Raw genomic sequence first — 22152 nt, forward strand, 5'->3', positions numbered from 1 at the left:
ATGCGTTGTCTCTCACTTGCCTGAAGTTTTTAGATGGGACAGAAAGTTTCTTTTGTGTCCAAAGCGTGAGGGAAGGCTTACAAAGCAAAAAGGTTGCATCTTTGGTAATGAATTAAAGGAAGCGTAAACGGGTACTGGTGAAACCATATTTATACCTGTAAGTGCCTAACAGGCTGAGAGCAGTAAGGTAATTGAAGGGTCTTTATGTTCTTGGGTCTCTGATCTATACAGCCAGAAGGCAGATTAAAATACACACCAAAAATATTAGCTTGCAGAGAAATTAATAGCAAATAAGTACTTCTAAGTAGTATCTTCTGTGTGGCATGTACTGTTAGACTTTCAAAATGTGCTTTTCAGTCTGCTGGAATCATGGCTTGTATCTCCAAGTGTGGTTTATAGTCTCTTTGTTTCAGCACAGTGAGCTTTTTTTTTTTTTTTTCCCCCTCCATAGGTATGTGGTACTTTAATTAAGGAGGAGGTGATCATCCTGAGATTTTTTGGATCTCAAGGACCTGTACTCACTTCCTCTGGTAACTGTGATGCTTTAAAAATTGGACAGATCTCTCAGACGCACAATACTGGCCACGACTCATTAAATTCTTGCATAGCTGACACTACCTATTTTTAGATGTTACTTCTGACTGAAATGTTACACTTTCAGATCTTTCTGTGAATTTCAAAGGATATCTTTTTTGTAAATACTTTTGATCTTGACTACTCATGATGTTACTATTTCTATTTGCTTGTATCAAGTGAACAAAAACCGGAGTTCCTTTGTAGGTGACTTAAAACAATTGGTGTGGGGTGGTTTTATTAGAAAAAATAATGCCCCTTGCATGGTTTAGTGTGAGTAGGCTGCTAGAAGGGGCTGGCCTGACTGAACTGGTCAGAAAACAACTTTCCAGTATTTTTGCAGGAATCCAGCCATGCAGCCTTACAAAGTTTACGTTAAGGAGGAGTGCTTCTGTCATTAATAATGCCAGTATTTCCATCATTGAAGCCCTGTTGTCAGGTGTCAAGGCTCTGCATGGTCCATGCTGATCGCTGAAGTGTTCAGTAACTGTATCTTTCATATTTTTAAGCTAGAAAAGCCAGAGCTGGAAATTATGCATGGGATGATCCCCATGTATATGTCCTGGTTTTGTAGAACTATAACTTTTACATTTCAGGAGGAGGGAGGGGAAGAGAGAAAGAGTGTGTGGCTGTGGTGGTCTGCTTTTTCCTTCTCCAGAGGTGAGGTGGGAAAGCATTTTCTGGACTGGGATGATAGGTCATCCCTAAGGGGAGTGCAGAGGAATTTATTTGGAAGGTTTAAACGCTCGGCATGCCTTGAGATAAAGTCACTGCATTTGCACCCGGTAACAACCACAACTCCATTTGGCCCACTTCCAACAAAAATTTGTGAAGGTTTTCAGTATAGCTTTCCCCCGCACAGCGGATGGAGTTCCTGAGCAGCTGAATGGTGGCAATATGTTTTCTCAGCAGCATGCAAACTAACAATATGCAGTGAGTGTCCCCACTGCCAAAGGAGGCAGCACAGTCTTTTGTTCACAGAACTTGTGTGAAGAGATCCCTGGTTGGTTTTTATGCTGCAGCACTGGGCACCAAGTGATACCAGGAGCCAAGAGTCTCAAATCATGCATGATTGCTCATGATTCCATTTTAGTGTGTCTAAACTTCAGGCAGAAGACAAAAGCAAGGTGAACATAATGTGCAGTGTCACCCGTAACCTGTAAGTCAAGGGTGGGGATACTGTTTCTTGTTAAGGGCCAGCAGACCTTTAATTTATCTTGGCAGGCTGTCTTAATACCCACCTTAGCGTTGCCCAGTAATAATGCAGAAATAAAATCCTGTGATGGCAGGCAGCCTGCAGCGCAGCTGTAGCTTCTGTCAGGCCTTAGTGCACCTGCACCAGCTTATCAGTGTGCTTGTGTTTTCTGTCCGGGGTCGTAGGTGTAAATGGATGGCAGGTCCTGCAGCCCCTCTGCTAGAAGGCTTGCTCAAAAGTTCAAAAATAATAATGAAGTTGATGCCCCTCTCTCACATTAGTTTTTCCCAACTCCAGCAGAGACGGGGTCAGGTAACAGGCGATTGCAAGCTTTCTGCTAGCTTTTAATCCATCCTAAACATAGTAGTAGGAGAGTTTTCCTAAATAGAGCAGCGTAACTTGGGATTCGGTTCTGCTAGCTTTGCAAAGCATGCCTTAGAGCAGTACAACTAATACAGGAGCAACAGTGGTGACAACCAGCAGGGTGACTCCTGTTACCTAATGCTTTTTCCTTTTGCTTGCATGTATAAATGCATAATGAAATGTATCACTGGCATAAAGTAGTATCTGTACATGCAAATATAATACTAGGTGCTCTAAGACAAAACTAGAGCCATCAGTTGCATATGGCTAACATACTAGCTTCTAAACTTTATAATCAAGGTTAATGTAGAGTATTATGGCCATAACAGCATTATATGCTGGTTCTGGCATTAGGAAACACTGTTTGGGGTTCACTCACTTGTGGTGTCTTGCTAGCTGAAAAGACAAGGAAATAGGTTACTAGATTGAGTTCAGTTTTTATTTAACAACATCTGTTCAGGTCTGCAAAAACTTGTTACTGCCAGAAGTTAAGTTTTTGAACAGGGGATGTTGGATTGACTGCAAAAGATACTAGAGTACAGTTATGTATCACCTCGCTTCTAATTAGTAAGACTGAGTAATGTCTTTCCCTCTGTAGATCTGGGATATATTACCAGTTGTTTTGATAAAATGTGTAATCACTGAATACATTTTGTCACAGTTGGATGAAAATCAGTAAGAGTGTTCCACTGGGATTTCAGATACAGATGTCAGCAAAGATATTTGGCTCAAATACAAATTAGAGGTTAGTTTCGTTTGTGTGGGTTATGAAGAAAACCCCAAGTTTAAAGTAGGTTTACTAATGCAGAATGGGCTCTTGCTATTTAGGAGCAGATAACAGAATAAGCATTTGTCCTAAAGCTATATGAAAGCTCCCTTTTTGAAGCCTGCTAGGTCCAAATATGACTGTCCACATTTATAACTTGGGCCAGCTGTCTTTTTCAAGACTATTACTTTTCCTTGCCTGATGTGGTGAGACTGGCTGTAACAATGCTGTTGCTGTAAAATCTTTTGATAATGAAGGGGGGGCAGCAGTAATCTGTAGGCTGCTTAGTCTGCTTTGCAAAAGCAGCACTGCCATTGTATAAGTGAGACAAGTATTCGAGGGAAAAAGTGTATTTATTCATTATAGTTTCTATTTTCTTCCCGTATATAATTTGACAACCCTTGTTTTAGGGGAGCAATACTATAATTGTAATTTGGAAAACATAGGGTTCTGATCTCAAGGGCAGTGTTTGCTCGGATACCGGTTGTGCTGTATCATTATCAATGTTATAGTGGAAACTGAATGTGGCTTCTCAAATGGGGTTTGTGGTATGCAATAGGCAGATGTAGGTGAACACTGCATGTCTATGCCTGACCAGTTTTCCAGTGGGAGACCAGATGCAAATTGTAATAGCGTTGTCAGTATTGTCCTTCAGCTTATCTGAGCTGACTCCAGAAGCTTATCAAGGAAAAGTTCTGCTCTTACACGTCTTTAAACAAACAAAAATCCACTGCATGTAATCAGGACAGCAGCACTGTAGCAGCAACTGTCTTGGTTGCAAATTTGCAAATTTAAGTCTTGCTGAAAGTCATGTTTAATAAAAAACAAATAAAAATCAGGTGGTGGGGGTTGAGAGTTTCCTTATTACAGAAGGGAAGTTTGTTTAGGCTGTTTTGGGGTAGAGCAGGTAATAAATAAGGCTCAGTCACTTGTATTCCGCATATCCTGGAAAATGGTTTGAATTGAAGTCTCATGTCCTGTGGGGACAGTGATGTGAAATGCTTATATTCTGTTCTTGTTACACCTAGATTTCTCTACTGGCCTTGTCATTTAATGACTGCTGTGACCATTTTTTTATTTCTATGATTGCATTTTCAGGCTTGCTTTTGCATTCCTTGCTTTTGGTTTTCATTTTGATGGTTCTAACTGTTCAAGAATATCACTCATCAGCTTTCAATTAAATAAGTGAACACAAAAAAATAGCACCATTAATATAAAGTGAAATGATGTTTTGCTTGATATGGGAGAGCCTGCTTTAAAAGGCTGACATTTTTGTTTACCAGTAGGCTTTCAGATGATGTAGAAATAGTTAGGGAGGGAAAGCTTGCTGAAGGGAGTTCAGCTCTGTGTTCTGTAAAGCTGTAGGTTTATGCAAACTAAAATATGGGAGAACGTTCTGAGAAGAAACCAAGCTCTTCACCATGTGTTTCAAGGCAAAACCTGCAGCAAATGTTATTTCTGCAATTGCTGTTCCAGACAATTGTGTATTGCACAATGCCTATACCTGACAGGAATTAATCACTGTATTGCTTTCTTCTACCTCACCTGTTTAAAAGGAGAAGACTCTTCTCAGAGTTTCCTTTGGGAAGTATTGTTCTCCCAAGGAGCAGACTTGACTTCTGTGTTTGCCATTGCCTGCACGGTATCTTATTCCAGAATGAAGCTATTAGGGCTTATCTTTGCTCTATAGCTTGGGAAAACAGAGGTATAGCTGGTCATACACATCTGTGCCCAGAACTAAAAGGAGCTGGGTGCCTTACATCATCTCATGTTGGTTGTTCAGTGAGTCACTTTTTTGGGCAGAGAACTAGGGAGCACTGGAAACAGCAGCATATCGTATATTTTTATCAGCATTCCCTGTATGTCTTAAAGCTTAGGCTTTGTTATTGTCAAAAAAACCTGTTAGCTGTGTTGAAACAGGTTGCTGTAAAACTTTGGCCCCATTAAAGCAATAGGTGTGTTTTAGCTCGATTTTTAGAAACTCATTTTCGTAAAGTAGGTTGCTGAGTAATGCTTAAAAGAACAGTCTCTGCTCATGTACTAAATGCCCCTATGGAAATGCATCAGAATTCCTTTTTTTCTTCTGCTTTTTATCTCATTTCTTCTGACAGGTTAAAATCTGCACAATAGCTAAGTAAGCAAGAATTTGCTTCTCCATAGTCTAAACTGCAGCGTATGAGCTGATGCTGGGTCCCCGAACAATGTGAGTGGATGTTACCTCTTCAGAAGAGATTTTCATTGTCCTTGATCTTTGCTGTTTCCTGCACTCAATAGACAAAAATTTTGCAAGGTTTCAGTGACTATATTCCATTACCTTAAGTTCTTCTAGCTCTTCTGAAGAAAAAGTAGCTGTATACAGGGAGTTTTATAAGAATTTGTACAGTTTAAAGAAGAAAAGTGCCTGTTAGAGCCCTTTCCAAAAAGGAGCCCAGCTGCCCTGCTGGACACCGACCAGCTGCCTGGTGAATCCTGATGCCAAAGCACAATGTGCTCTGAAGCTTTCCTGTGGCTGAACAGGGTCTATGTTCTTCTCTGGCTTTGAGTCCGGTGGCACACTTGAGATGGCTACCTTCCATCCAGTTCTCTTTGAAAAAGGAGGTTAAATACTTCAGCTGCTTCAACCTGTGACTGCTTCCAATGCTCACCCAGACTCTCTACCAGTTCTTGTGAACTGGAAAAATGTTATTTTAATGATAGTTCATAGGAATGTTACTTCTAAAATCAAATATCCCTGAAGCTGACACATGGTTACTTAGGGAGGGCTTGAAAAACATCGTGTTTCTTAGCACAAAGATTTGTGGGTTTTGGACAAATCAGAAAATCATCAGCGTCCCCTTCATCTTGTTTGTTCTTTCACTGCAGAATAACTTGAGTTTTGGTTTGGTGTTGCTTTGGGACTCTTGTACTTTAGGTCAGTTTTTGCCTTCCAAACATAAGCCTCCCATTTCCTTTTATTAGCTACTGCTTACTCTGATACTTTTTTTTTTTTCCCCCATGAAAGAAAAATTCCACATAAGCCATTTTTTCCAGGGTTTTTACCTTCTGTAGCCTTACCCTAAATTTCAGCTTCTGTAGTACCCAAGATCTGATGCTACACGTGATCATCTCCTTCTGAAGGAATTATCTCCTTCCTTGCGTGCCTCCCCTGACCCCTACCCCCCAAAAAAACCCCCAGCCCTCAACAACAAAACCAGAGCTGCAGCAACAGAGCTAGAGAAAAATTGCTGTAAAGAGGGAACACAGCCCACTGGGTTTGTTTTTCTTTGAGTGTGGCCAGTAGGGCTTACATTCTAACACCTGCCCCAGGAAAATGTTTTTTAGAGGTGAGTTGAATGAGAAGTTCATTGGGAATACCATGTATGTAAGCTCTGTTGTCTGTCAGAACCTGAATTCGTACATTGCAATTAAATTTCCCAGGCTGTCAGTACTCATGCTGCACTGCCCCGTATAGTGATCTCGAGGACTGTATGGGAATCTAGATTGTTGGCCCTCTGAGGAACTGCTCCCAAATTTCAGATTAGAAGTCTTTGGTGTTTGTGGCATCTTTACTCTGATTCATCTCCTCTTTCCAAAAGTAGTCTCTTGAAGGGGTATAAGGAAGCTTGAATCAATGAGAGAAATGTTTAAGATCCTTTTCATTTCAAAGGGTACAGTACAGTCTCACTGGTAAATTTTGGGACAGTGAAAGAAGTGAAACTGCTGCTATAAAGTGGATTTCATTAAAATATTTTGAAGATCACAGTGTACTTGAGTGAGGAGATTGATTCGATTTCTTTTGTTACACCTCGAGTTCTCAGCATGAGCAGTGGCTGTGCAGCCTGAGCCTAGCTAGACTACTCCATGCCTGCTGTGAATCTGCTTCTTTTGAGGGCACTGCGTAGGATTGCATGGGCTGGGACTTCTGCCTCGGTGCAACTTCCTTCAAGGTTATTAGAAAAGATGTGGTGTGATGAAACATGTTTTCCTCTGAATACTTTTCTACCTTCAAATTTTTTCTGGAGTGTTGATTTGAAATGCACCTTTTTGATCTTGATTTAGATGGCTCTGTTAGCAATTTAGGTGGTGTTGAAATATCTCTACTTTGATAACTAGAAAATAGTTTGACATAGTGCAAGGACAGGTACTGTGTGAGGAGCAATTTTACATACTGCTCTGAAAGATCAGAGCTAAGTGGTAAGCCAAAATAGCATGCTGCTTAGAGCAGCAATAGTCACATGTATTTACAGCTGTATTAATTTTTTTAAGTAGGCTCTTGTGCACTGAACTTCTCGGTAGTACCGATTATTTCTGTGAATTGGTTCTCCTAAGAGTTTTGTACTTGACACCTGGATGGATGGTTAGCCTTCGAAATATCTGGGGATAACGGCCCTGGGCTGTTTTTATTTTAAATGGCTTTTTCTTTTGGCTTTCGTAGGTCTCCTAGCCGTAGTGTGTCACTGCTCTGGCCTGACTTCATTCTCCATCTTTTACAATGAAAAGCTGGTTCTTTGTTCTCGATTGCTGTAGCTCTGTGCTTATGCTAAATTTTGTGTTTTCCCTACTCTTATCCAAAAATCTATTCCCATGTACTGACCAAAGAACATTTTTTAATAGCTGTTTGAAAACTATGTCTGTGGAGGGGTAGAAAACCTGCTGTGGTATTTCTTCTGTGAAGGCAGATGAGGAACTGCTTTAGTTCAAAAACAAAAAGGAGAATGATCTTGCTCCTTGCATTTTACATTTGTCATATTGTCTTCTAGACCCAACATTGGATACTGTAGAGTAGAGTTCTTACTGAATATTTCAGATTTTAATGGACAACGGAATGTCTGCTATGGACTGTCATGCAAAGCCTGGGCCTAATGGCTAGGAGGTAAAGCTATTCCTTCCTGAAGTGAGCTGAGCACGTGATCCTGGGTATTGACAATCTGAGTGATGAAACATGGCAAAAGTTCTATAAATGTACACAGCTTATTATAGTGTGGAAATTATGCTTGGTAGGTAAGAGGCCTTATCCTTTTTATCCTCCTCATGTTAACTTTGGGACAGTTACCTCAACCCTGTTGATTGTGGAACCTCTGACACTGCTGTAGCTTGCAGTTGTTACGCTGTGGTCTGGGTTGAAAGCAAAACTTGTTCATCAAGCAGTGAAAATATTTGGGAAGTTGAGGGGTTTTGGCTTTGCAACTTCATGCAAAGGATGGAATTACTTAATAATACAGTAGTCAAAGATCCCAGTGTCATCTGTCTGACAGCAAGCATCTTCCATTTCTTCCATCTCAGCCCATACATCTCAGCCTTGCAAAGTAGTGAGGGGTGCTTGTGAAATGCCCAGAAGAAGCCTGAATTTGAGCCAGCTGCCTCTTCACACACTCTTGTTGTCCACCATTCTGCAGGTGTCTCATAGCAGGTAATCTTTAACCTGTGCAGGAGCTGTGGATGTTTGTAAAGAACAGAGTGTCGCAGAAATCTGGCAGGCTGCAGGAGGTGAAACAGTGGTTGGGAGGTGTGCAAGAGGACTGGATAGCTGGGGAGTTTTCAAACAAAACAGATCTTTATCAAAAAAGCCAATTAATCAAAACTGAAATATTTCTGAAAGGTGTTGGTTTTTATGAAAGTTCATGGAAACACAAGCAAAGCTATAATGGGAGTGTTTTCATTGGAAGTCTGCCTGGCTTTGTGCCAACTTGTCTGCTGTTTTCTGTAATGAGATATTGAAAGACTTCAATTCTTTGAATGTCTTGCTCTTTGGCACCTCGCCTGTTTTGGGGGAGGAGAGCGAAAATGTGAGCATGCCTGAGGTTCTGTGGCCAGCAATAATGCGATTGAGTAGCTTCCTTCACCATCCCTCGAGGAGTTCTCAGTGCGTGTTAGCTGCCCTTTGAGGAAGGGCAGCTTCGAAGGGCACTGGCGCTCAGTACTTTGTGAAAGGGGTCTTGGCAAGAGAACTGAGGAGCTGAGATGTGGAGCTGCCAAGATAATTTACCTGGCAGCGGCGGGGAATGAACTGCTGTCAGCAGGTGCGCACGACCCTCCTCTTTGTCAGCTGGAAAATCTCTGCAAAAGCGTGGTGCCTTACTGCTCTGACTTGCACATGTAGTACACAATTTCATGGAAATGGTGTGCAAAAAGCACCTTTGTTCAGCATATGCTTTGTTCTCAGGTATCTTGAGGGCATCTTGTGCAGCAGTGACAAGTACAGGACTGTTGAGGGAGGGAAAGATTTTGAGGCTTTGCCTTAAAAGTGTTCAAGAAATTGACAAAAGTGTTTGAGAAATTGAATAAGACTACAGAGAGCAGTTAAAAGATTGGGGGGTTTTTTTATTTTTGCAAAAAGCAAGCCTACATTTTCATTCCAAGTCTTCATCTATACCTCCAAAGGGAAAACCCTTCTGTCCTTAAGGACTGTCATTAAAATGTTAGCTGGCCTAACTGTGGATTACTTGCATGTTTCCATAGTAATGACACTTTCTAGAGCTTTATATTACAGTTTGTAGGGTATCTACTGTACGTCAGCCTTTTTGAAGCTGGGTAACTATTTCAGAAATCCTCAGATCTTTTTTTTGCTTGTTACAACGTGGAGGCAGAGTAGATTCAAAGCATCAGAAAGAAGGCTAGTAGACAAGCTCATGGAAGTGCTGAGTGACTTGAAATTGACTTTATCAGAGTGTTTGATAGTTGTGATTATTTGTAACAGTAAAATAGAGTTAATGCTGCATTTAAACCTGCTATGCTTTTAAGTATCTGGCCTGCAGCTTTTGGAAAATACTGGAAGAAAAGTTATGGAGCCATTCTTAGACTAAGTGGCATCTGCCTTAAAACTGTGAATTAGAGTTTAATTAACTGGCGTGTTTATCTTGTATGCAAATACTGCGGCCAGAGATGACACGGGCTGCTTGACTGAATGCTGTGTGGGATGGGGCACTTAGAGACCCAAGGCATTCTTCTTTTTTTGCTCTTCTTGAGTTATTGCCGTTGAAAACCCTCACACATAGGGCTCGGTGGCTCTTAGATCATGTAAACTTTAGACATTTTTGAATCAAAACCTGACTGGGAAAATATCTCATGGAAGTCACAGTGTACTTTGAAGTTAAATTAGGGATTAATATAGCCTACTATTTTCTACAAGGAACTTTAATTAAAAAAAAATTTAAAAATACAACAGTGCTAAACTTGCTGGCTTTCTTGGTTGTCTTGATGTTGGAGGTGGTTTGAATTTCTGGGATTCAAATCAGTTAAATATTGAACAGTCTTTTTAAAAAGCAATTTTATGCAGTCAAAGCACCAAAACATTACCTTAGGAAAGCTTAGTCAATAGACTTTTCTCTCTAAGGACCTGCGCTACAGCTCTGCGGAGAAGCTGGGCTGAAGCTACCTGCCGGAGCCAGCACAGCATCCTTCTGGGCCCTGACGTCAGCAACATCTGATGGCAGCCCTGGCCCACATTGGCTGCCGTTGCCTCCGCTCGGTCACCAGCTCTTTTTTTATTTCCCTCCTAGGTGACTTTGATCTGGGATTGGGATTTAGCTCAAGCCAGGCTGCTCGGGGAAGCTAGAAAGAGGAGGCTAGAGTTGCTAAAGAAAGAAAAAGGAGATATCTACTAGTGGATGAGGGAGAGCCAGTCTGCTCTCATTGCTGCATGCCAGGCAGTCACTGAGGGCTGAACCTGGTGTTGGGAATGCACTGATGTGGGATTGGAAGGGTCCAGCTGAGCTGTTGCCCTTTGAGTTTTGGAAAGATCTGTGCCATAAAGCTGTCCTGGAGGCATGGTAGGGGAAGGATGCTTGTGTATCTGGTGCTAACAGCAAGTTTATTAGAATGGATAGATCCATTGTGCTGTTAATCACTTATGATCAATGTTCTCTCTGTCCCAGGAAGAAGGAGGCAAGAAGCAATCAGGATTGTTAGCTCTAATCAGAGCTTGTTTTGAGAGAAAGTAAGATTGCGCCTGTGGCTAAATCAGAATTGGATACAGTGATATGGAAACAAACACGGCTGCTCTTGAAAGCATTTCTGTTGATTTCAAGCCAGCCTTGTTTTACTTTACTGTAGGATTTTGGCTTCCTATAATGTTTGTCAAAAAAGGTATATAAAGCTGGATTTTTAAAAAAATTTTAATCAAAATCTATAGACTCTTTAAGGCTCTCTGTAGCTTCTTGTGGAAACATCATAGGATTTCTCCTAGCAGGGCAGTTAGTGCTGCCTAGGTAGTTGTAAAACCTATTCTAGGATGCCTCTTCTAGCAACCCGTTGGGCCAGTATTATGAGAGCAGTAGTAGGGTGGATGCTGCTCTGTTAGAATAGACTTGCCATGCTATTGCAAACTGCTCCCCCTGTATTGTCGCAGGTTCTGGGCTGTAGGGTTTAAACTACCTCTGTGCTCAGTTTTCCATTTGTACAGTGCAGTGGTACTGGGCTGAGAGGGTAGCCAAGAAACACAGAAATGGATGGGCATGTTGGTCTGCTGGGTAAAGCAATAGGAAAGGCCTGGTTCTGTATCAAATACAGGGAAAATCTATTATGGCTCAAAGTACTGAAAGTAAAGAATTAGATCCTTAGCTCACTGGAAACAGGATCCACCCTTGCAAATACTTTTGTATTTTTAAAATGTGCAAGCCATTAAAAAGCATTTTTCAAAAGTCTATTGTGAAGAGGACTAGCTTCCATGAGTCAGGTTTTACAGGAACTGGTCCAAGCCTTATTCTCCCTGGAAGAATTTCTTTCCAATTTTCTCATGCAGAATGAAGTTCTGCAGACAACCCCCCTGATTGTGAGAACTGATACCTGCCTATTGAGGGAAAGAAGGAGAAACCCCCACCTGTAGTGAGGACACTTGGTGTAATGTCTAGTGCTCTGTGTCCATATGCCAAACTCCTGTTCCTTACTTCTCTGGTCTTTGTTAGTTTGCTTTTCTGTGCCCAGCGCTTTGGAGTGAGCCCTAACAAAGCTGCTAAATAATTCCACAGTATATAAAGGAGCAAGATGTAATCTTACAAGGAGGGCTAGAGAACTATTCAAGTGCTCTAGAGAATACTTAAAAACCTCTTCTGGAAAGCCCCTATTACCAGCGTAAGACAGGCTTTTACACTGTATAATGCCTTGAAGTTTTTGGTATGTCCAAGCCTTAACTTGCAGGACCCAGTGAAATAATTTCCAGTGCCTGCATAGTTTTCTGTATAGTTTTCTCCATGCTGTTGTATGCTTTTTACATGAATCTTCATGCGGTTGTTGATGACTTTAGAATCTACAAAAGATACTGGAGTAGATCAGAACATCTTCAGGGTTTCTGAACTCAGATTTGCTACCATTTGCAGACACTGAGGAGGCTGGGAGCCACTGTGTCTGTCCTGTCGCTTGCTTAGAGTACGTGGGGTGGCACAGCCTCAGATGGGAGGTGGGGAGGATCCGCAGACATTTTCTAATTTGGTAACTCTGACTGGGGGAGATGGAACAGCGCAGGGCATGGTAAATACAATTAACTCCACAGGCTTAGCCTGGATATATGCTCCTCTGACCCTGCAAAAGTAGGGTGGGAGTTCTAAGCAAAGTAGGGTTAGAACAGTGTCTGACTCAATGGTGCTTTGTACAAATACTTAGGTGCTATACAAACAACTGTAGTAGTTGGGCTAGGAATAACTAAAGCTTCCTAAGCAGGAAGCTACTGCGCTGAATCCAAAGGTTTTCACCTTCCTTTTATAACAAGACCTGTTATTGCCTCACAAGATATGTGCACACCTGAAAGTTCCCAGTTCACCCCATAAAAAGAACCTGTATGTTATGGTTTAATGCTCAGTCCCGCAGAATGAATGCTGCTATCTGAATCAGGTGTTTGGTCAGCAACCCCAGGGTGCAAACGTCTGGGTCAAGGTTCAGATTTAGTTTAGATTGGCTCGATTAAAGTATCTACTGGTTTGTCTGAGAACAGTGAAGTTACTGTGTTGGATATTCAACATGAAATGGTATTTGGAACTGCAGTTGGAACACTGTTTTCTCTTCTTTAATGTGGGAGGTGTGGCTCGGAGGTGAGTAGATGGATGGTGCCAAGTAGCACACCTCTTAGTGTTAAACCATTCGGCACTGGAGCTAGAGATCAAAATCTTCTTTCTGCTTCCTTTATTTGTATTTCTGCTTGTACACTGGGATCGTGTGTGTCTGAAAAGATGGCTGTTGTCAGTGTGTCGGGCCTGCTTGCTGATGCTTGTGTAATCTGATGGCTAGGGCAGAGGGCTGGGAGCACAGATGTTCGGGGTCTGACTTGAAAATGTGCTAGCAGCAAATCAATGTGTGTCACTGCTTTCTTACTCTGAATTCAAATGGGACCTGTCCCGGTAAAACACAGTCTCATGAAATGCCTAAAAAATGCTCAGTTTCAATGGTAGTGTTTTTGATGAAGTGTTCAGCCTCTGCAAAGCAGGGGACAGCATTGAAGACATCCTTCTTGAAGAAAATAGTGTAATGCGTTTCTGGTGACAGACGAGTCTCTACCAATACATGAGCATGCCTGTGGCTGCTGAATTACTCCTGATATAGGGCTTACATTCAAGACCATGATGAAGTTGTTTGAGCAAAACTGACCAAATAAAGAGCTTCAGTGCATTGTATGCCCTTACATTGTGTAACCTATTTTGAGAACAGAAGTAAAAGCCTATTTGCCTTGAATTCAGACTAGGGGCATTCTGAGCAGGTATGCACTAGGCCTACAGATGTGCAGTTCTGCCTGTCTTTCAGGGATTTGTAGCATCCCCTTTCCTGTGGTAAACACTTTATTTATGTAAAGTGGTACAGGCACTCTAATAATGACCTAATAGCCCCTTTCTCCTTCCTTTATACCCTTATGTCCTGTAGTGGTTGGAAATTATGGCTTTTGCTCCTAACAGGAGCCTAAATGACAAATCTAGTATGAAACGTGAGCCTTGGGTCTATGATGGGTATACCACTGCCCAGCAGCATTTTTCCCTCCGAAGAGGAGGAGTTCACCCATTTGCTCATACGGGTTGGTATAAGGACTGGTGACACCTGAGCAACTGGAGTTTTACCGGAGTGGTGCAGAGTGCTCTCCAGGCTGTTGCTTTCAAACACAATACACCTTTGTAACTTGTCTGGAGGTTTAGGCAGTGATTGTCCTTGTAGTCATGACTGAGCCAGCCTTCCTTTTAACAAAAACTCATGTTTCCTCATACTCCTTCCCTTTCCGCTCCCTCAAGCACGTTTGGTTTGAGTACTAGGAAATCTGGAATCACAGTGCAGCTGTTGACTTAAAAATTCTTTAAAAATTACAAATTCCATTTTATTTGAGAGAACTTGAAATCCAGGTTCAAGATGTGTGTTTTCTTTTGCTTCTTCACTGTCATGTTTCATTAATAGTTTAGTGATTAATTTTCCCTGTTGACCTTTTTTTTAATCTGTTCTTCGTTTTCAGCTCTTCCTCCAAAGCCCCCCAAACCAATGACGCCAGTCAATACAAATGGAATAAAGGACAATTCCAGCTTCTCTCTGCAAGAAGCAGAGTGGTACTGGGGGGACATCTCAAGGTAAGAATACTACTAAAATATATTAATTGAAATATGTTAATATGTGTTATTAAAAATAGAATAAGCCTGTTAGAATTCAAGAGAAAAAGAACATGCCCATTTCAGGCAGCACCTTACAGGAGGGTGATTGATGTTTCAGGACCGTACTTGGCAAAGCACCAAAGTTATTCAACTGGATTCAGGACTTGTGTTTAAGTTGGTACTGTTCTGGTGCAGATATTGCCAGTCTTGGTACACAGTTATTTTGAGTTTCTAAATTTCTGCAGATACACAGAGTCTTTAAAAAGAGAAAACTATTTTGCTCAAAAGAAATGTGTTTCTGAATGTGCTAGCTAATCAGGTTTTGTAAGCGTATGATGCTGGGATGCATGCAGTTCAGCAAAAATTCAGTAGGAGGCTTGCTCAGAATAAGAGTTGCATTCTTAATTTTGGCTTCTTCAGTGTTTGGTTAAAATTGTATCTGTATTAATTTATTTTACATGGTGATACAAAAATAGCTCTTACAAATGCTATCTGTCACCAGTTATACTGAGCAGCTGGTACAGACACGTACCAAATTAAGTTTTACCTCTCAAGGAAACCCTTTTCTATGCACTTAATAAAATAGATGGCTTGGGTTAGGTTCAGCAAATGAAGTGCCAGTTCTATCATGCAATTAAGTATATAAAAACTGAAGTGTCCAGTCATCTTAAGGCACTTCTGAAGAGTTTAGGATTGTAAGGGGAAGCATGAACATGCTGAGAGTGTGATCAGGAATTGCTCAAACTTGCGCATGTAATATTTTGAAACACTTTGTGAAATAGAGGCAAGAAAACAGTGTTTGCCACAGTAGTTCATTGAAGTTCTGAGAAGGGAAATAAAAGTTTTCATATCTTTATTGTACCACCCTTATCTTTATAAAGCAAACCCACATAGATCTTGCTTTTGAAGGGCTTTGGCAATGGTATTTTTTCTGTTAATTCTAAATTGAAGCAAAGTGGCAAAACCTGATCACAAAACCCACTAGACAGGGTTTGTTTAAAACTGTTTGATACTGATATCAGTTTGACTGTGGATTTGTTCCTCAGTTAACAATGCACATGATGGCAGGAGCTAATGCAGTACAAATCATACTGCAGTGGCTTTATTGGATTAAAATGTGATATATACACATGTAAAGATGGACTTGTTTATGACCCTAATTTGACAGCCAGCAGGTATGGACTGCAGTGGGCTGTCAGGGCAGGAGTCATGTTCTTCAGTCAAGAACTTGTGCTGAAAATTTCGTCACAAGCTCCAGGATGCAACTTAGAGGCATAAACCCAGGCCCTTAGATCATAAGTATCCATTCAAAAAGGTGGTGGCCATTTGAATTAAGCGGGTGCAGCCTGTAAAGTGTTCTGAGAGGAGTAAGCAGATACGCATATGATGCTTAATAGGAGTCAGTTTTACTAACAGAATGGTTTTCAGGTAGCTAGATCAAAACTTAAGCTATTTTGTAAGAATACTTTTGTTCCTTAGCATTTGAACAAAAAAGCCACTGTTGATTTTTCTTTGTAAGATTCAAGTAGGCTTCCTGCCTCACTCAGATAATTTTGAGGCTACCTGATAAACTTCAGTTTACAAATGATTGTATTAAAATGTGCTTGGTGCTTCTGAGAACTTGTGAGGGAGCTGTTATAAAGTGAGATATGTAATCTGGGTGAAATGGTCAAACCTGGCAAGACCCTTAACTCTTCAGCTGAAATAATTTTCTTAATGCTTACAGGTGCTCACTTTCACTGAAAGATTTCTTGATGTAGCTTAAAGCTCTGGACTCTGAGTATCCTTTTGCTTCAGTTGTAAATAAGGAAAAGTTGCACTGAAGCTAGCAAGGTTGTAGTGGTTTAAAACTACTGTAAATAAGCTCAGAGTTAAGCCAATAATGAGTCTCTTGAGACTAAAACTGTGCTAAACTCTACAGACACCTTTGGACTATGATGCTAGAGACCATTTCTTAAGAGGTCAGGACTGGCTTCTCAAAGGGCACCCATTTTCAGTGTGGACCTTAAAACCGGAGCAGATTACAGGGAAAGGTTGTGAGACTGAGACACAGCTGCTCCGGTTGCTTAAACAGAGAATTCTTCCTGAATGGCAGTTGATTGCAGCTGCTATTTTTTAGTATAACGATGCAAGTTCTGACTTGCTTTAGATGGACTAAAAGACTGGAGAGCCTGAGCGTGAAGGAAGGTTGCCTCATATTTTGAAGACTGAACTCCTTATGCATGTTGGTGTTACTGGCCCCAGTATTGACACCTGTGACAAAGATGATCATGCCTTTAATGCTTCTAATTCTGCCTTCCCTTCCATTCTCCAGGGAAGAAGTAAATGACAAATTACGAGACATGCCAGATGGAACATTCCTGGTGCGTGATGCATCAACCAAGATGCAGGGAGACTACACTCTGACATTACGGTAAGTGTTGAGCAGTTGTAGTCCGTGCAGTAAAACCCTGACTAACTAGTTGGTATACTATTGACAGCAGTGGCTGTGTAAAGGTGATGTGGCTCAAGTTGAGAGATGTTCCCAAAGGTACTGCAGATCACAGAATGAGCAAATAATAGCCAGGTCTGATAGTTCTGTTCTGTGCATTGAATCATGTCCCTCAACTCTACTGTAAGGACCTCTGTGTAGATTAGATGGGACTCAGGGAGGAGAGCCACTCAGCAGTGCTTCATTGTTTCAGACCTGCTAAAGTAAAAGGTACTTACAAACTAAGGTGTTGATTAATGGGAGCATATCAAATATCTTACCAGCACGCTGCTCTGGAGAATTGAATGCAGTGCCTTTGTATAAAGGGTATCTTCCACTTTCTGATCCAAAATTTAGGAAATATTGAATTGGAGCCGTGCTCCTTTCTTCATTAAAATTGCCTGCAAGGGGCAGACTTCGCAGAGCTGCCCCAGCTCTATCTGCTGCAGTTAGGCAGCAGACCTCATGTGACTAGCTGCTGGTGCCTTGCCCAGCCTGTCCAGCCGCCTGGCTCTACCAGGCTCCCAAGAGTGGTTGTTAAGAGGCAAATGAGTGAGGCACCACATAAGCCACAGCCTCTGTAGCACACCTTTGGGAGTTACTATGATATGGTAGATATTTGATCTTGCCATGATTTTCTGTTGTCTTAATGGCAGGTTTGACCCCAAGGGTGTAGTTTAAATTCTGCTTTGACTTCTCCCTTGAAGTTCCCAGCTTGTGCACTAAGGTTTGGCATATTTGGTTATTTTGCTGAATGCAGATGTCTTTAGGAATGAAGATTGGGAGCGCAGGAAGGACAGGATATTGTCTAAACAGTCTGTAGGTGAAAAAAAGAAGAAATAAGTGCTATGTTTGTGGAAACCACTAGAATGCATAAATCTGGATAATGTAAAGTCCTAAACTTACAACTGTCTTGTAATCCTCAAAGGATTTTGTTTAGGTTTGTGTATCCTGTATTAGCATCCATAACTCAGAAGACTTGTTAATGGCTGTATAAACGTATACTCAGTTATATACTATCAGTGACCCCAAATTGCAGGAAATTGTGGCTTTGGGTTTTTATATGGTTCTTTTATTCAGCCTTCAGCATCCTCCTTTTCTCTTGCAAAACTTCTGGCAAAGCTAGGTATTAAATACTGTAAGCTGCCTCCAGAAGGAATGCAAAGGAAGAGATTTACTTTGGGCTTTGCTCCTGTTCAAATAATATCTGATGATAATTCTGTGTGTATTGACTCTTAAACTATCTAATATCTGCTAGTATCACATGAAGGTGTACAGTGTCAAAGCCACTTGCACAGGAATTTCACTGGTGTCTTTCTTAGCTGCGGTAGTGTTGAAGAGGGATAGGAGGTACACGGTAAAACCTCTAAATGACTGTACCACTTTACAGGAAGGGTGGCAACAATAAATTGATAAAGATCTATCATCGGGATGGAAAATACGGCTTTTCTGATCCACTGACATTTAATTCAGTTGTGGAACTGATTAACCACTACCGCAATGAGTCTCTTGCTCAGTATAACCCGAAGCTTGATGTGAAGTTGATGTATCCAGTGTCCCGGTACCAGCAGGTATGATCTTCATCAGCTGTTAGTGCAGAGAAGAAAAAAAATTGAAAATGTGTATATAATTGTTTTCTTATGTGAAGCCTGATTTTATTTTTTTTTAAACTGGAAAAAAAAGTGAGTTGTCACATTTGACTTCACTGTGTTCGTAATAATGGGTCTTTCAAATTGTCTAGCCCTTTGAGCTTCTTCATTTTACCAAGTTTCCAGTCTCCATCTGAGCAATCTAGTAGAGGAGTGAAACCCTGACATGCAGCAGACTTGAACCTCTCTGAGAAGCCTTGTGCATGGCTCGTACATGCTATGCAGCTGCTCACTCTGTGTATAACCATCTAAACTTCTCAAGAGTATTTTTTTTATTCAGTAGCCCAAGATACTGTCTTCCATTAAGGAAAAAGAACTGCAGAGCTTTTATGGGGGGATGGACCAAAGCAAAACAAAACTCAACACTGCCTTTAAACTTCAGATTCCAAGCAATTCACTTCTTCCTTTCCCCAATAGGGGATTGATATCCTAGACCTAAGATGTAGTGTGTTTTTGGAAGCTTAGTATTTTGGCATGGTTTTTAGTGTCCCATAGTTCCAGTTCCTACTGGCTGTAAACTGTAGAACTTACTGCATGAAGGAAGGGGAATTAGATATGGTGTTTGTGTTGTGTAGAAACCTGATTATAAAAATGATGCTAATAGCTGTAAAATGCAAATGTGCATAAGTGGACAAACAAATACTCTTAAGGAAAAGCTGCTTTGCTTCAAGACTTAATAGCTTTTTGTATGTACAGGATCAGTTGGTGAAAGAAGATAATATAGATGCAGTAGGTAAAAAGCTTCAAGAATACCATGCTCAGTATCAGGAAAAAAGTAAAGAGTACGACAAATTGTATGAAGAATATACCAGAACATCACAGGTTAGTTCTACTTCAGCTGTCTGTAAGTCTTTTTATTGTTGTTTGAAAAGTAAAGAAAATTATTTTAACCTGTTATGGCTAATAAAGGCAGTCCAAGGTCAGAAAATATAAGGAAAAACCTTAGTAAATTGTGGAGTAGAACAAGGTGGTTTCAAAGTTGATGGAAACAGTGAGTATTACTTGTTGCTGATAGTCCTAGAGGTATGGCGTGTGGAGCAAGGAAGAAAGAGAAGCTGAGCTTCCTAGCATAAGGTAGGGTGGAGAAGGCCATCACCTACAAGCTTTGCATTGCACTGCAGACTTCCTTGGCTGCTGAGTATTTCTAGCTGCTCTGTGCTGCGATGAGAATTGTAGAGGGGTTTGTCCAGGTTTTTTGTGAAGTCGTGTTCAAATCAGATACCAGATATTATGCATTAAGGAAGTGTGAATACAGTAAGTATATGGACTGCCTCTTGTAAAGTAAGATAGTTCATATATGGGGAGGAGGTTTGGCAGTGCTCCTGCAAAGTAAAATGGAAAATATGACAAATATTTTGAGGGGTTTTCAGCCTAATAGAGAGCATCATGTTGGGGAGGAGGGTAGACTTACAGGGAGTAAGCCTTCCCTGACTCTACTCAGCCATTTGACTAAATTTAAAACTGATTAATCACATCTTGGCTTGCGAGGGGAGAAAAGTTCATCTCAGTCGATTTAGGGAACATAATTGAGTCTTGCATTGTCATCTGTATCACGAACAAATGATGAAGGGCTCTTCCCTAACATAGGAAATTCAGATGAAGAGGACAGCAATTGAAGCATTTAATGAAACTATTAAGATATTTGAGGAACAGTGCCACTCACAAGAGCGATACAGCAAAGAATACATTGAGCGATTTCGCAGGGAGGGGAATGACAAAGAAATTGAACGGTAAGCTCTGAAGTTGTGTTTGCTTACAAGGAAGAACTAGTGTCCACATTGACACTCCCATGAAATACTTTTATATAATATTGCATCATATAAAACACTCTGCCAACTCGCTATTTTCTCTGAGACCTTCCCCCAACATGTCAGAACCTTCCTTCAGTTAAGCCCTCTTCTGCCAAGGAATTGCATTGTAGGCAGAAGAGGTGGGAGCCCCCTGGATTATTCTCTCAAATTCAGAAAATCGGGATGCTGTGGTGAGGACCAGGAAATAGAAATTTCATTTGCTTATGCCACTTTTATATTCTGAGCAAATCCAAATAATTCAGAAAAATGTTTACTTCTAAATAGTGAAATGTGCCTGGGTCTGGTAAATGTCAGTTCTGGTAATTTTCAAAGATGATCAGTATTTAATTGCTGCTATTTGGTAGTGGGTAGTGATCATCTAACAGAAGTTCAGTAAGGGCAATTTGAAAGTGCCCTTCTGTGAAGGTACCAGCAGAAAAAGCTGTATCAGGGCCTTTGAAGCAAGGCAGAATACCTAATGACACAGTGCTTTGTGAATCGCTAGAGGGTAAACCTTAAGGAGATTTTTAGACTGAAAACAGTTACCCATAACAATCTTATGCAATTGTGGTGCTTCATTCTGACTAAAGATCAATTAACAGGGGAAATACGTAATTTTCCTGAATTGTACCAAACCTGCAAACTAACCTCAAATGAAGAGACGGGCAGCATTACTTCCTGGTAGTGCTTGATCAGTAAATGAAGTCTACATTTGAAATCTTGCTAGTACTGATACCTATGGTGGGATTACATAATTGATGTACCAAAAAGTGTATCTGACACTGAAGGAGGAATCTGTTCTAGCTTACCCTTCTAGAGATAATTATTTCCTGCATCTCTGCCAGAAGGAAATAGATTAAGGTAAACTGAAGGTTCAAACTATGCAAAAGGGTGGTAGGCCTTCTGGCGAGAAGTCTTTTCTGGCACTCCTACAGTAATTACGTTAAGATGAGGCAGTCAAAGGGAGGAGCTGCTGTTACAGTAGTGCTTGTGATGCTCTTTTATGTAAGTGCTACTGGTAAGGTTCAGCCCTTCTGGACTGGCTTGACCTCACCTCTCAAATACTACACTTATTTGCAGGATAATGATGAACTATGAAAAATTAAAATCACGCCTGGGTGAGATCCATGATAGTAAAATGCGTCTGGAACAAGATTTGAAGAAACAAGCTCTGGACAACAGGGAGACTGATAAGAAAATGAATAGTATCAAGCCTGACCTAATTCAGCTCCGCAAAATCAGAGATCAGTATCTTGTGTAAGTAAGCCTGACCTGTACCTCAAGAATAATGTCTCTGATGAACCTGATTAATGACTGTTTCCATCAGGATAATGGGAATTTAATTTTCTTTTCATAACCTAAGTTCTGTGAGCGCTAAGGTACTACGTTCTGGCGTAGGATGTCTGGGTAATTGGTTGGCCTCTTCATGACTTCATTACTTAAAGAGCCTGCCACAACTAGGTTCACATTCTGCAACTCCTGTAAATAAATCCTTTAAGATAAGGGAGTTACAAAACCTGTGCCCACTAACACAATAGAGGTTAGTATTTTTTGTGCCAGGTGTGGCAGATGTTGCTTGTACCTACCCTTGATTTCACTGACACACTGGTTATCCAGCTCCTAATGTCGTGCATTGGGCTGGACTCAGTGCACTAGGATTCTGGCAGAAGACAGAGGGAAACACAGTGTCTCAGAAGGCAATGTTAGGAGGTCAGAAGTAGTCAGTGGCAACACCCATTTTGTTTTCCCAAGAGAAGCCGGCAGCTGTCACCATTTGTATTGTTTCCTTTCTGGAGTGCACTGTGCGGAGGCAGT

At 41.0% G+C, this 22152-nt stretch overlaps 1 protein-coding gene across 3 annotated transcripts in view; it reads left to right on the plus strand.

The window, feature by feature from the left end:
• Positions 1 to 22152, plus strand: part of LOC308071125 (phosphatidylinositol 3-kinase regulatory subunit gamma) — a 95643-nt gene that overhangs the window by 52248 nt on the left and 21243 nt on the right. For all 3 annotated transcript variants that reach the window (XM_080406065.1, XM_080406064.1, XM_080406066.1), the window contains 6 exons: positions 14296 to 14407; positions 16743 to 16841; positions 18289 to 18469; positions 19244 to 19369; positions 20135 to 20277; positions 21418 to 21594. In XM_080406065.1, the coding sequence (XP_080262191.1) occupies positions 14296 to 14407; positions 16743 to 16841; positions 18289 to 18469; positions 19244 to 19369; positions 20135 to 20277; positions 21418 to 21594 (838 nt within the window). The remainder of the gene's footprint in view (positions 1 to 14295; positions 14408 to 16742; positions 16842 to 18288; positions 18470 to 19243; positions 19370 to 20134; positions 20278 to 21417; positions 21595 to 22152) is intronic.

This window comes from Falco punctatus, assembly GCF_963210335.1.
Source record: "Falco punctatus genome assembly, chromosome: 11".
In the NCBI taxonomy this organism is placed as follows: Eukaryota; Metazoa; Chordata; class Aves; order Falconiformes; family Falconidae; genus Falco; species Falco punctatus.